Source organism: Daucus carota, chromosome 6, assembly GCF_001625215.2.
Source record: "Daucus carota subsp. sativus chromosome 6, DH1 v3.0, whole genome shotgun sequence".
NCBI lineage: Eukaryota > Viridiplantae > Streptophyta > Magnoliopsida > Apiales > Apiaceae > Daucus > Daucus carota.
Window position 1 is genome coordinate 35670946 of NC_030386.2, and position 15392 is coordinate 35686337.

General features: G+C 32.7%; 2 protein-coding genes across 2 annotated transcripts; both read right to left on the reverse strand.

Annotated features, from left to right (window-relative positions):
* Nucleotides 1-1236: 1236 nt before the first annotated feature.
* Nucleotides 1237-10689, reverse strand: LOC108225333 (origin of replication complex subunit 3). The gene is made up of 17 exons (XM_017400175.2): nt 10532-10689; nt 10151-10348; nt 9662-9836; nt 9384-9553; nt 9132-9262; nt 8225-8498; nt 7991-8068; nt 7510-7586; nt 7323-7413; nt 6110-6294; nt 5711-5780; nt 4898-4983; nt 4173-4262; nt 3727-3802; nt 3014-3141; nt 2063-2236; nt 1237-1534 (listed from the first exon to the last, which is right to left on the reverse strand). Exons 1-17 carry the CDS (start codon nt 10589-10591, stop codon nt 1429-1431), a joined length of 2169 nt encoding a protein of 722 aa, XP_017255664.1. The 5' UTR covers nt 10592-10689; the 3' UTR covers nt 1237-1428.
* Nucleotides 10690-12681: 1992 nt separating this feature from the next.
* Nucleotides 12682-14585, reverse strand: LOC108226464 (uncharacterized). Its single transcript, XM_017401427.2, has 3 exons — nt 14190-14585; nt 13780-13926; nt 12682-13128 (listed from the first exon to the last, which is right to left on the reverse strand). The coding sequence occupies exons 1-3, from the start codon at nt 14424-14426 to the stop codon at nt 12985-12987; spliced, it is 528 nt and encodes a 175-aa protein (XP_017256916.1). The 5' UTR covers nt 14427-14585; the 3' UTR covers nt 12682-12984.
* Between the last annotated feature and the right edge of the window lie 807 nt (nt 14586-15392).

Below are 15392 nucleotides of genomic sequence, written 5' to 3' on the forward strand. Positions count from 1 at the left end.
AGTATTAAGATGTACTCCCTCCGTCCCACCCATTTCTTATCGAATGGGTTGGCACGGAGGTTAAGAAATATGTATAAAATAGTGGAAAACAGAAAAAAAAAATGGGTAAAGTGGTGGGACCCATTGGTTTTTAATGTATAAAAAGTAGATAGTGGAGTAAAAGTAGTGTGAAAAGGAAAGAAAAGTGGAGAAGTGGTGGGACCCATTGACTATTTTTGGTAAGTTTTGAAATGTAAAGAATTGGATGGGACATCCCAAAAAGGAAAATGTAAAGAAATGAGTGGGACGGAGAGAATAAGATTCTGGTGGATTTGTGTTTATCATGGTTTTTAGGGTTTACCTTTTTTTCCCAGCATACAGTAGTTTCATAAAATCAAGAAAAACAATATGCCGATTTATGCATCGTAGAAAAAAAAAATCAAATTCACCGTTTTAATATATATTCATATTTAATATGAAAATAAAACAATCTATGATTTATACTCCCCCTTCTTTTTATTTTTTTATATTCTTTTTAGATGTGCTAGTCTCAAAAACTTTTCGAAAATAGTAAATATATGAGTAAAGTTCAATGGAGTACATAATATATTGGAGTATTGGAGTACAAAGTTATATAAAATGTAATCTATTCATTTAAATTTCAATTTTTTTGTTCAATAATATTCGTAAACATTTAATAACCTGCAGATTATGTTCTACACAACATAAACATTGTAATCAAAAGGTAGAATAATGACTTTTATAAATTACAAGACTCTATGTTCTGCAATATAACTAATAAGCAGAACAATAATGTTAATACTTGTTAAAGTTGAAGGATATTAAAGATTGATAGACAATTATGTGCAAGACAACTCATAAATGATAGATTGTATATAAATTTGTATAATCAAATATATTATTTATGATTAAACTTAAAAATTAAAAACTTGTACTCCAATGTTTTTATGTACTCCATAGAACTTAACTCTATTAATTATATAAAAATAAAAACTAACCTGCCCAACTATCACTTTAAAAAAAAAATCTCTATTATGAAATCATATTTATTTAATTAACTCTTTTTTAACTATTGGCTTAGAATTTTTGAGACGAAATTTCAATTAATTCGCTTTTATTTTCTTTGCTTCCCTTTTTCTCACTTTTTGAGTCAAAATTTTATTAACTCACCTATCTCTTCAGTTATTTCCGAAAAAACTTGCAAAAATAAAAATATGAGTGCAAGTTTAATTATTAGTTTCCTTTGTTTGGAGGACAGGAATCGGGAGCAGGGTTATTACTTTACCAGAGGATCTCCAAACGGTGCAAAAGTCTTGTTTCTTAAATACAGATACACAAGTATTTCCGAAACATAACCTATGAACACAGGTACAAAGGCAAGACTGATAGGAAGAGACCTAAACTAGAATTATTTAGTATCTACTAATGTTACAGTCCAAAAGCCACTCTCTGCACATAATCAGGGCGCCTCTTACTAGGCATCCTTAGAAGTCCTGTAATTTGGAGCTCCATAACTGCCCTGCAGAACCGTGCTCTATACAATTAAAGTTAAAGATTTCAAAATTAACACTTCAACAACATGCATACATGCAAGGGGTGCCAAAGCTTCTATCTTATTAGTTACTATTACTTAGTGAATTGACATTTCCAATTAATTCCCTCTTTTACTAAATGTACAATACATAATGCCACATACTTAACTACAAAAACTTCACAGGGATAGAGGATGTGAATGCTAGAACTTTAATCAGGGTTGGGATCCAAGATATAGGGCAAAAATTATATGATATGTAGCTGATAAATATGATGCCACAGGAATCACCATACTTTGATGTAACTGGTGCTTAACCATAAACATATTATTTTTCTATCATTTACATTTATGTTTCATGTTTAAATTAAAACTACGTAGCTAGTACGTTGCAGGTAAGAGTGGTAGTAAAGCATGCCGTTACGGGTGGATCATAATTATAATAACTTCTAACAAGAACATGGCATGACTAAAAAATATCCCCAGATTTTGTATGCATGATAAAACATGAGATAGTATTCTGAAGGATACTGTAGTGATGCTCCATTTATTGCTTGAGGTTCAACAGCACTCTTTCTTTTCTTAGGTGATGGTGACTGCTTTAGCCTCTGCTTCGATTTAGTAGATAAGCAGATGGTAGCTTTAAAAGATTGATACCAGTCATGCAGATTGATAAGGTCACCATGTTCTTGAGCCAGTGCATACCTATCATAAATAAACAACACACACATCCTTCAAACGACGACTTCAACTTCAGCCTAAAATATGATACCACGAACATCACCATAGAAAATTAGAAATAATTTTAAGAACTGATACCAAAGTCTAAGACCACTACAGAGACTTAAGAAAACAAGGTGATATTAATTACCAAACAATACCCAGTATTTATAAGGACATAACAGCATAAAATAACTCTAAAATAGATAGAGCATTATAACAAATTATAGGTACACACGATAAATTGGAAAGTGATATTAATATCAGAGGATGACTAGCCTATTTGTAGAGGGAGAACATATGGAAAGAGCAACAAGGATAGTAGTTCTCAATTTTCATTATCTCACCACTGCAAATATAACAGGAAGACCTAATTGAGATATATTATCTGTAATTTACTTGCTAGAATTTGTATGCATTCCAGCATGAAACCTTAAGGCTATAAGCGCTACTTATTCACATCAAGTACAGATAAGGTCTCTATGGTTCACATATAGTATGAGTGAACACAATCAATACAAGAGAATAAGCTTGCCAAGATTACTAACTCATCATCCTTTAAACCACTCCATATAAAATCATTTCCGGATATTTTAAAGTCCCCTGCTGCAGAGACCAACATGTTTTGTTGGACCAACATGTTTTGTTGGACCAACATGTTTTCTTTCTGTCATCAGAACAAAGATGACTTTTATTACAATAACAAGGTCTCTTATTCCAGATTAGGAAAAAATCACTTAGGAGAAACACAATTAATCTTACATAATTGATGTATCATGCATGGATGGCAATGGTGTGTTGCAATTTACTCTGCAACAACTACACTTGAGAAATTTATACGACTCAAGAAGATCAGCTTGAATTCTTCTTCTAGGGTCTCCTGTAATGTTCTATTTCACGCAGAGAGATAAACACAAGATATCAGTTTTCAGTAACATCATGATTCGATTAACTTCACAGATAATTAGAAAAAAAGTAAATAAATAATAATGTTATCATATGCAGAAGCCAGAGAGTAAGCATACTACAATTAGCCATAATCTAAAAACTTTGGTAATTACAAGACATAATCATAACAATAAGGTTTTACTCTTTATTTACATAAGTCTATATGACATGACCAACTATTATATTTCTTGTAGGTAAGAAGTAATATAATCTTCATGATAATCTTAATTATAATATGGCCCCTTTAGCAGCTCCAAGATTGATTAAGACTGATGTATAGACTATATCGTATATACACACAAAAACAGAAAAAAAATAAATTAAAACATGATATTGGATAAGATTATTAAAAGCTTCCCTTTATGTTCAGTAAATTGAACTGTAAAGTTCTCCTATATTTTTGTCAAGTATAAAATCTCTCAAGGTCTTGGTTGGTCATAAAGATTATATGAAGCCTGAACTAGTGGTTATTCTTTTTCTATTATATAATAAATCCAAAAACTGAACAGACAAAGTTAAAAACCTACCGACTGAAGTTTATCAACATTCTTGAAGCAGAGAATCTCATGAAATGGTATGCACTCCATAGGCTGCATATAATCCCTGGTACATGAGAAAAATTAGGGATAAAATATCACACACTGAATGGCATACAACAAAAGAGCACAGCAACTAATTTCATGATAGAGTGACCTCAAATATAAACCCGAAATGTCAAATTTAGAACTTTATATGGTTTTATTCGCCTAACAAACAGTTTTCTTTACAGATTGGAGTTAAAATACAAAACTAAGTGAAAGGTGCTAGAATTATATTGCTGTAAAGTTACTGCAGCCTGTACATCCTCTGTCAAGAGTGTGAAAGATATATTCAAACAGGAAGGAATATTAAATTACGAAAGAAATATGTTTGACTTATTTAACAGATGCGTAACTTTACAGAAGATTATGCTGCCTAGAAGTGGATATTTTACCTTACCATGGAACCTATTAAGGTAGCAGCTCTCACATTTAAAGCTTGTGCGTCTCTCTCTGTATGAGTATAGTTTCGACTTGTATGCCTCCTGTAGCATCAAGATTTTTGAGAGAGTGACACGGCAAATGCATATTACTTTATAAGTCCTTATTATTACATTTAATTACTTAACTTTTTTCATTTGATACTATAATTGTTTAATTTATTTTCTTATTTTCTTTTGAAGAAATTGAAAAATTACAAGTGATTGAACAAAGATTAGTCGAAGCTTATTTAAGAACATCTGTATAATCCTACCAAGTCACAGGCAACTTTCCTTCTAAAAGGGGAAGTTAAATATTTTGACTAGTTAGTGGAAGAAATAAAGGCCAATTTTACAAAGACTAATAATAAAATATAATTTTAGGAGGCTATTATTGTTTCCTTTTCTTTCTTTTTTTTCTCTCAGAGAAGGTAGAAATTTAAAAGCATTTTTTTTATATATTTTTTGTATTTTCTTGCTTATAAATTAAGAGAGGAAAATCGGGACGAGCAATTCTAAACCAAGATGATTATAGATCAAGTATGCTATTAAGCGCACGTTTAAATATGTTATAAGTGGAGACCGTTCCCTTGCAGTGACTTCCATTTTGTAAAAACAACTATTATAAATAAATAATGTGGTCGAGAATAGTAGACCAGTATGAACTCAAGTCCTTGGCACAATCAAAAGTACAAGATTACCTGGATATGTTGGTCAATTCCCGGTTTACATTCTTGCTATCATCAATTTTTGACAGGCACTGTAACTCTTTCACTTTCTCCTGGATCTAAGGCATGCACATTATTCAGATATCATACAGATGACTCAACATCAGCGTTTATACTGGAAGTAATCATATTTGTAATAAGAAAAATCAAGCTAAAAAAGAGCACTGTAAAGGAGATTGAACTTGCAGAGGCGCATGCATACACCTTGGTTGGATTCTAAGCATATCCCTTGCATTTATGTGACCATCTCTATCGATTGATTAGTCTCATTCTTGGTCAACATCACACAACTACTACCGTGTTCTTAGTTTAAACTTTGAAAAGATGTCTGTATAAGAATAAAAATAACTCAAATATAGGCTTAGTTTAATGATACCGTAAACCTAACAAATGTTACTTTATGCATTTTGGATCTAAATACTAGTATTAAAAAAGAAAAGTGTCATTGAGTGAAAAGAGTCTAAAAAGCATATACTTTTTCCTCGTATTTCAGATTTACTACTCTAGAATATCACCTTTCTCTTAACCCTTCACACACTATCACTAGCTGATATCTCACTTTTTCCCCCAAAAAAACATACCACATTCACAATTTTCTTCCTTCTTTTCATTTAGTCCTACTTGTTTTCTATTTACTATACAATCCACAAGAACATTTGACATAAAATAGTTCAAATTTCAATAGTATTTTTAAAACCACCAGTCCACTACAGAGGATGGAATAATAGGCCTACTAAAAGTTCTATGGAAGTATCACATAGAAAAAGGAATCAGACAAGATATTACCTCAGTGAGACCCTCACTAAGTGCTTCCCAGCTATCAAGCAACTGGCACAAAGCTACTGGAGACGAATCCCTAATCAAACAAAAAATCGAGCATCCTTATTACATATGTTAAGGAGCTACATCCAGTAACAAGATTGTAAGCAGAATGAATACAGCAAGGATGGGTCAATGGCATGTGCTCCATTGTAACAAGTGAGAATCCGTACAATCAAATCTTGCACATTTCAGGTGCTTAATATTTTATTTAGTTATTTAGGTGGTGCGTCCCTTATGAGGAAAATGTACTCAGAAAGCATTCAATAACTCCCACCAAAAACAGATATGTCAAGAATAACATGTAACGAATCTAAGCAACAAAAAGTCTTGTTTAATTACAAAAGGCAAACACCCATCACCTACCTCACCTTGCGAATTGCTTGAAATATGGAGCCACCCATGTGCATGATATCCTCAGGCACTTTTAACTTGTCATCTAATACTGAATGAAGATCAGATGCTCTAGTGTCCCATAACTCTGAATCAAGCGCTTCACAGTACAAGTCCAACAGACTGATTTTATGATGCTTTCCAACTTCGTACAAACACTGAAGAAAAAACTACTTTTAAAGAACAGATTCTTTTCAAAGGTGCTGCATGTCTAATTAATTCTAAGACTTAAGAAGATAATAATTTTACCCATGTCAAATGCCGTAAAATTTTATATATTATGATGATTTAAGAAATATAATTTCTATCATTCAGATGAGAAAACCTAATTTAGCATTCTTATGGAATAATTGTGTAGCAACAAATAGCTCTGAATCAAAACATTGAGTGATTTTATGAGAATGGGCAATATTGGAACCCGCCCTTAGGTACAAAAAGTGTTAAATTACCAACTCTTGCAGAACCTTAAGCTGAAAGGAAAAGGCCACTAATAAGGCTTATACTTTAACACTCCCCTCGACTCATATGTCCATTTTGATATTAAAAAGTAGACCACGAGAAGCCATCTTAAGGAATTAACCTATTATATTGTCCAATTTATTTGGAGATTTAAAGGGTACATGGGATCAAACTCTAAACCACTTAATGTACCTAATAGAAAAATGTCAAATGCATGTATACATTTTATAGAACTAGTTTGCCTTTAAATATGGACATACAACTATTTTAAGTTCATGAAAGATGATTAGAAGGAAGAACTGTTGTCATGGGAATATAATTCACAACTGTAGCCTTGATTGCCTTTTTCTATATATGAAAAAAATGTGGCATACTCGTATAACAAAATAGGGGTGGACATCAGTGGGTACAAGTTAAACTTATAATTCATTAATCAGTGCTTCTGATCTAAGAATGGCCGGATTTCTTACCAAATTTTGATTCAATAAGTTTCTACCTGCTGCAGCCATCTCTGCCTTTAGTTAATAAAAAGCACTATTTTTAGTTCTGCTTATAACTCACAAAGTCAATATAGTCACTGAAACTAGATTACTAAAGACAATATAGCATTAGTATATGTTTCAGTGGGAATTTAAGAATGTATATCCTTGGGAGGATTATCTCGAAGATAGAAAATAAGTTAACCTTGTATCAAAAGTAAGAGGGATTTAAAAGTTTGAGGTCTTACCAGAAGTACAGAGCTCCATAACTTCTGTGATCTTCTGAGTTGCAACAAACCTTGTTCTAATATTTCACCATTTGGTTCACCAAGTTTGTTTCTTTTATGAAAATAGGCAGCAATATTATTATTATAACTTTCTTATTCAAAAGACAACGAACACTAGAAAATAAAGATATGATAATAATTTAAATACTTTGTGTAAGAAGGAAGATCAAGAGCTCGACTGAGCATCGCTTCTGGTAGTGTTTCATGTTTCCAGCTGAATTGTACCTGCAAAGTATTGATAAAATTAAACCTTCTTGGAGTATCTTAAAAAAAAAAAGAAAGAAAGAACCTTCTTGCTTTCTTTTTTCACTGCAGAAGATGATTGATTCTACTCCATATAGATGGAATTTTAATATATACCAAGGTCTAGTAATTTCATCAATGTGAGAATTATATGCGCATGTTTATATATAAGTACCACACACTTTTACAAAGATTGTTGCTGCTGTGCACATGCTGACTGATAAGCTACTGATGGCTTTGCATAAGAGCAAAAGCAAAAAAGATAATAAAAACATATAAACATGTCAAGTGTTAAAGTTAAATTTTCTGACAGGGCTATGAAATGTATGAAGTCAAATGCACAAAAGAAATATTTAAGAACTACACTAAAATGAAAAAAAATTGACCTGTCTGTCATCCTCGTCAAGTAAACCTTTCAGTATGAAGCTTAAAGGCTCCATCGAAAAATGGTGGATAACTGACATCTGAAAATGTTTAATATATCAAAGTATAATTATTATATATATCAGAAGCATGAATTAAAAGCGGCATACAAACAAATTACAAGATCTGCCATGGCGCCATGCAGTAACAACAAATAACTAGACAAATTAGGAGTTCCACAAAGTAAAGATACTGACCTTCAATGCTCGAACAATTGAGGAAAGTGTTCCATCCTGTCTCAAGAAGCAGTTTCTGAGGAAAGTTGCAACCTTCTGACCAACATTGAAGCCTGAACAGTCTCTCACAAGAACAGCTTCAATGATTGAATCCAATCTCTCAGATGGAGATCTCAATTTGAACTTACGAGGTAAAACACACTGAAGTGCATTCGAAGAAAGCACGTTTCTTGGGGCATCAATAGTTGTTGCAACTCCCAGTATCAAAAGAATTGGAAGCTTAACTGCCCATTCGCTGGTTAGAGCACAAAGATAAGACTCTTAAGTTTTAGTAGGGTGATTGCATGATGTTTATGAAGAATGATAATGACTATTGTGTCTATGAACTGGATACGTACACTTTTGCATCCCGAAAATGATGCACAGAACTAAAATCAAGATGAACGTAAACTAAAACAATAATATGTTTTATATCTGTGTTTCATGTTATGTCGCCCATCTCAAAAAAGACTGAGATACTTTTGCAATTTCGCAGTCAAGTATCAGCATTGCACATAGGAAATTCAAAAATGAATCTGAAATCAGGATGTAAATCTGTAAAAGGATTAGTGAATGTGAAAGTCATGTAAACGATCATTGCTCCTACATACTGTATCTAAAGATTAGTCACTTTATGTGAAATTTATCTACTGCCAACCTCAATGATCTGTGTAATATTGCTCCTCATCTGTCCATGTTGTTTCTAAATTTCAGATTCCATTAGTTAGGATTCAGGCAAAAATATGTCAATCATCTGTTTTTAGCATCTGAACTTCAATAGTGCATGTATGATTTATCAAAACATAACTTTTTTTTTTGACAGAATAGACAAAAGTATTTTGGTTGATTAGGTTTATGAATGAGATTAAGTAAAAAAAATTAGACACACCTTAACATTAGGATGAAATCAGATAAGACAGTGCCACAGCACCTCTCGAGATCTTCTATGATCACAACCACAGGATTTCCGTGGTTACCGGGTTCAGCATACCATGATGCCAAAGCTGATATATCAGCCACCTGTGTAAACATGTATAAAGTATTTAAAAATGTTAAACACATTTATAGGCTATACATGAAGTCATAACTTGACACGAGTTTTAGTCTTCAAATAGATTTAAATGTCATTTATAATACTTACATCCAGGGTAACCATCAGAAACTTTCTCAGCAAACTTCTGATTGAACCACTAATCCCATTCTTTGGAGAAAAATCACTTGATGAAAGGTTTGCCACATGACATCCATGAGACTTCAGATGTTGTCCAAGATCCGCAAAGGTTAGTAGATCATCAACAACTTCCATATTCCCTAAAAAATTGTACTCAATTAGATTCTTATTACCAACAAAGTCAATAAGGCGTCTTTCCTAATACGAATTTGTTGTATTAATGTTTAGACGGCTCAAATGAAACTTACTAGTAAGCACCAGCCCGCTGAACAGTTGTTTAGACGTAGCATCACTCACAATGGGGTACGAGCATGTCACTTTGGCAAATTCAGGCTTCCCACGAGAAGTAATTGCATCAAATGATTCATGAACCCATCTATCGATCTCATTGAAAACATCGAGATTAATATCCCTCAAAGCATCCTGCAAGTTAGCCAGAAACTTACTCAATCCTTGTCAAATAAAACACACCCCGATCAACTGTATATTTCATATATATCATCATCCTTGGGCCCTTGGCACATTACCCAGTACCAATTATTTCATAACACATCTAAAAAACAGAAGTTCAAAAGATAAAATAAATATGCCTCTCCTGATCTACATACTTCTCGAAATCCACATTTCTACTGTAAAACACACACAGCACATTGCTAATATTATAACGACAACGACAAAAATTCCTTAACTGGACCTAGTTTAAAATTTTACTTAAAGCTGTGCTGTGGAAAAAGCACCTTAATGACGGACTTGATTTTAGACCAAACGCAATCAAACGCTTCATTGCGCAATTTCTCGAGTTCATCAGCTTCACCGGTGTCAGATTTGTCCAAATTATCGTGCACCGATGACGATAAATCAATCCGCCTCCTCGCTTTACCACCTGATTTCCTCTCAATCCTCTGATTCGATGCTTTGTGAAGTACGAAAAACGGCTACATCGAAAAAAACAAAAAACACATAAACACAATTCACAAATTTCTACACAAATTACACAAACACGTGCTCCATCAAAATTACACAAAAAGTAGCAACGTAAATCAATACATGAACACAAACACATAAGTAAATTGGTAAATTTGTATTTACAGAGTAATAGATGAGGTGAGTACACGCACCTGTAGATCATTCTCGTCGTTCTGACATAATTGTAGATCTTCAGCTTCAATTGAACCCATTCCAAATTTACTTAGATGCTGAAGCTCTGTAAATTAGGGCTTGTGTATATGTATGTCGTGTTTTCTTTTTGGCGGGAAATAGCTGGGTGTGTCAAAGATAATGGCCGTTTTACTTTTATTGATGGGCCGAGTCTGGCCTGCTAAAATTAAGTTGTGAGTTGCCAACTCATACTATTTTTCTTTTTCTTCTTTATTTCTTAAGAACTAGCATTTTAACCAGTGCGAAGCACTGGCGGGTACATAGTTCGTAATTTATTATTTATAATTTAAATTTTAACATATTTTAATGTTGATACATTTGTAGACTTGTAGTACAAAAGGAGAGTACCAAACCAAAAAATATAACTAAAATCTTGGAATACAAATTATACTTATGTTAGCTTACTATAATATAGTATAGATTACAATCTCTTCGATGTTGATGATAAGTGCATGGGTGTCTTAAATTAATGTCAAAAGCCAGTGTTGTAAAAAATGGAAATCGGAGGTGAAGCACGGGATAAAGATTAATCAAGATTGATCGGATTGATCGAAAATTAATCAGATTATTAATTAAATAATCAGAAATAATTCTCGATGAGCTACGGAACAGAAATTAATCAATGTATTCTAGATCAAATTTGCTAGGGAAAAAAATATTTTTTATAAATATTTTAGATTCTAAGAATGCTAGCTAATGTCCCGTGTCAAAAATGAGAAAATTTATTATGTATTAACATACTAACATTTGATCATATTTGAAATTTTATTTCTCTCAAAATACAAGTCATGGTACGAATTTATTTAAGTGATATTTTTATTTTGATAAAATCATTATGTTATATTATGATTTCAAATAGATGGAATAAATATTCAAACACCAATGTATATAGATTATAGATTGGCTGATATTCAATCTTGAGCACAACTTTTTTTTTATTTATAATTCGTGATTGTTTTGGATGGATTATGTATAATGCTAATTAGAGTTCTTCTAAATCTAATATTAATAGATAATATTCAAATGTTGCATTTTGAGACTCATCACCTTAATTTGTGTGATTTCTTAACGATATTGATTTTAAATTAAAATGTATATAAACGATGATACTACTATAAATATGGTAGTACAAGTGTTGTAAAATAAATACACAAACTGCGCTTTAAACTTTGTCTATTTACATTTTAACCTCCAGATTTGGTTTACATTTTAACCTCTAGATTTGGCTTCCTCACCTTAATCTGACATCTGGTCCGGAAAAGGATCTAGATATAGAAGAACCATGGAACATAAAATTTAGTTGTATTTTAAATTAATCTAACCTGTCTTGTAAAACTGTAAGGTTATCAGACTGGTACAACTTATTTGTTGTGGTATCACCATTGGTAAAGAAAGCTGAGGTACTGAGGTATGTATTGTAAAATGAATTTGTAACTGTAGGGTGAAGGGTTTGTAGTAACTATAGTTTTATTGTTCCTCTTTTACTATCGTTGCCCGCCATATTCATCTGAAAACCAGTTAAGCAACTTGACTGCACACTGTAACCTCTTTGCGAAGCACAGTTGCTTTGCCATCAGCCACTTCCCCTACCAGTCATTGATTGAGCCACTTTGTTGCTTCAAAGCACGAATTGCACCATTCGCGATGTGTAGCGCACATGGTACAAATCAAATGAAAGCTTATGCACGTTTCAAATCAAACACCGCCCCCTAATTCACGATACATGATACAAACAGGAAAAATTTCACAAATATACATAAACAGAAATCTGTACCATTCCAAAGACCTCAGCGGTTTCATTCAGAGAATCTTGCTATAAGGCTTCAAGCCAATCATGATTTGATTAACAACTGAAGGTCCATCTTATTACAATGCTGCTCGGATACAAGGTAATTGATGTGGCAATGCCTAAAGCTAAGTTATAAATGCTCACAGACTCAACACTGGTATGTCCACCAATCTTTAGAAATCAGCATACAGAGATCAGTAGTATTTTCACTCGTACATAGATGCAACAAAAGACCAATTAATTATCTATAATTAATCAGCCTGTTAACTCATTTTATCAACCTAAACTCTGAAGAGGATAATAATAGCGCAATTCACAAGCATAAAAACAAGTAAAGGCCACCTTCTTCAGGAATGAATTAAAACAGATTTATCCATCCTTTGAAAGTGATCAAGGCAAACTCTTACAGCAAAAAAGGAAAAGGAATGAAAAACTATTACAAAGTACGTGCCCCTACTTTTTAGGCAGAGATTTTATAGACAGTGGATTGTAACCTGGATTAACATATTAGCCAATTATGTCCCTTACAAGTGTTGCATTTTTGTCTTCATCTCCTTAAACTAGCAATCTAGCATCTTTCTGTAAGAATGATAAACATTGTTAACATATGAATTTTCATAATATTCATAAACTTGCAACTGGCATATTATAGAAGGTAGCACGAGATGTGTAGACCAGCTTGTCAGACTCCTTCATTCTGAACTCAACCGCAACTACAGTCAAGTTCCTTCCACTCCTTACAATAGAGGCATCCACCAACACCTCTGACTGCACATGTAAAATAAATCATTGAATTAAAAATGCATATCCAGTCAACGATATTGAATTGTATTACTCTTATGCACATTTAAATTTTACAATTCTTGCAAAACAGAATCGAGTATGTGCGGGAAGATTAAATTCATCCATCAAGCAGAAGCAATGGAATTAAAAATGGGACAATACATTTGCATATATGTGCAACAAGTAGTTAAGATTTTATTATTCTGCATCATGACTTTTCATCCAAACAAATCTAAAATTAGCATTACACAAGAGAAAAAATGGTATACACTTGATGCCAGCCTGTATCAGGGAAAAAAACTCGTTGACAAGCTAATGACGAGCAGGGTACTATGCTAATCTAACATTTGCCAGCCAGAGGACAGGGTGAATAAGTGACCTCTTGTTTCTAATTCATAAGTTGCAGGAACCGTCCATTATCTTAGATATCCTTAGACTGGAAATAAAATCAATGAAACTATATATAGCTATCCTAATTTTGATGCCAATGCCGCTAACCATAATTAACATAATGATCTGAAGACCTTAAGCCGAAACAGAGAACAGGTTTGATGATGAGCTATAAGCACACATTTTCTCACTAAATCATGGTGAAGCACTTAATCAATACCTTCTAAAGATAAATGAACAACTTACATCGCGTGGTGCAGAAGAGAGGTAAGAATTGCTCAATTCTCCAAGAAAAAGCTCCTTTTCTTTTCCCACAACTGTTCTCGCACAATCTACTGCAACCATCTCTGCTACCGATGCCAATGCCCCACCATGCAATCCTCCAAACTTATTCTAAACCCCCCATTAAACAAAATCAGTCTTCCACAAAAATTCGAGTAAAACAAAACCAACAAAGAACACCAAAATTTAAAATGTTTGAACAAAGAAACCTCTAAATCCCTTATCCTAATCATCTTAAATACATAAAATATTGGCACCAGGCTTAAAAATCGACTTTCGAGTGACCAAACTCTATAATAAAGCATGATAAACATATTAAGACAGAATTATTATATGCATGTTAAGACACAAAAGATAAATATAGAGTAGCTCACGGTGACAACAGGTTTGACACTGAGGAGAAAAGACACACGGCCGCTTTGGACATTAATAACCTCTACAAGCACACCTCGTATCATGTTCAAGAAATAATTCTTAACATCATAATCTTGTGGGATTGTGTGAGAGACTCCAATCCTCTCTATAAAACCAGCGAGCCTTGAAATCTGGTCCGGAGACTGTTCTCTGATGATTGTTTCTTGGGAAATGCCACTTGTGGGCTGTTTCTCCATCTTGATTCTTGACTATCACTACAGATCTGTGTATCTAATTCTTAACCATTCAGTAAGTGAAAATCAATCAAACTTGGCAGTTGACACATGATTTAGACCATGTCTGTGTTGTTTTTTCCACCAAGAAAGAATACATTCAACATATCTGCCTGGGTCTATATATTAAAAATCAAAAATATCCTAATATGTGAAATATAAGAATCCTTTGGGCACTGTTGGAAAAAATAATAAGATTCTTTCTCTGTCTTTTTTGTTAAATTGAGTTGGAATTTATTTTTATTTTTTTTAAACAAAAGTGTTAATCTAATAACTAAAAGCTTACAAAAAATATTGGAGTATTGGAGTACAAGATTGATACAATATAATCTAGTCATTTAAATCTTAGCTTTTTTTGTTCTACAATATTTGTAAACATCCGACAACCTGCATATTATGTTCTACAACATAAACATTGGAATCAAAAGATAGAACAGTTACCTTTATAAATCGTAGGATGTTATGTTCTGCAATATAACTTATAAGCAGAACAACAATCTTAATGCTTGTTAAAGTTGAAAGATATTAATGATTAGTTGACAATTATGTTTAATACTACATATAAATGATAAATTATATATAAATTTGGATAATCAAAGATATTACTTATGATTAAACTAAAAAATTATGATTTGTATTCCAATACTCCAATGTTTTTATGTACTCCATAGAACTTAACTTATTCTATATAGGCTGTTTTATCATGTTGTTGCCATTAGAGTTGGTCAACTTTATAAAGGATTGGTTTTTTATAAGAATATTTACAAATATACCAACTTCTTAGAAATCATTTACAAAAATACTGTCAAGTTAGTTTTTTTAAAAGAATACAATTTTTTTTTCAAATTGTTTACAAAAATACGACTTGCAACTTCAGCCTCATTTGCATAAGTTGCAAATGAATTTGCATAAGTTGCAAATGAAATTTTT

Coding starts and splice junctions, on each gene's coding strand:
- LOC108225333 (XM_017400175.2), bottom strand. CDS start 10,591: ATGGGTTCAATTGAAGCTGAAGATCTACAATTATGTCAGAACGACGAG. Junction 8,069..8,224: donor CAATTGTTCGAGCATTGAAG/GTCAGTATCTTT, acceptor AAACATTTTCAG/ATGTCAGTTATCCACCATTT. Junction 3,803..4,172: donor TTAATAGGTTCCATGGTAAG/GTAAAATATCCA, acceptor CTCATGTACCAG/GGATTATATGCAGCCTATGG.
- LOC108226464 (XM_017401427.2), bottom strand. CDS start 14,426: ATGGAGAAACAGCCCACAAGTGGCATTTCCCAAGAAACAATCATCAGA. Junction 13,927..14,189: donor GTGTCAAACCTGTTGTCACC/GTGAGCTACTCT, acceptor TGGGGGGTTTAG/AATAAGTTTGGAGGATTGCA. Junction 13,129..13,779: donor TCTCTTCTGCACCACGCGAT/GTAAGTTGTTCA, acceptor TTACATGTGCAG/TCAGAGGTGTTGGTGGATGC.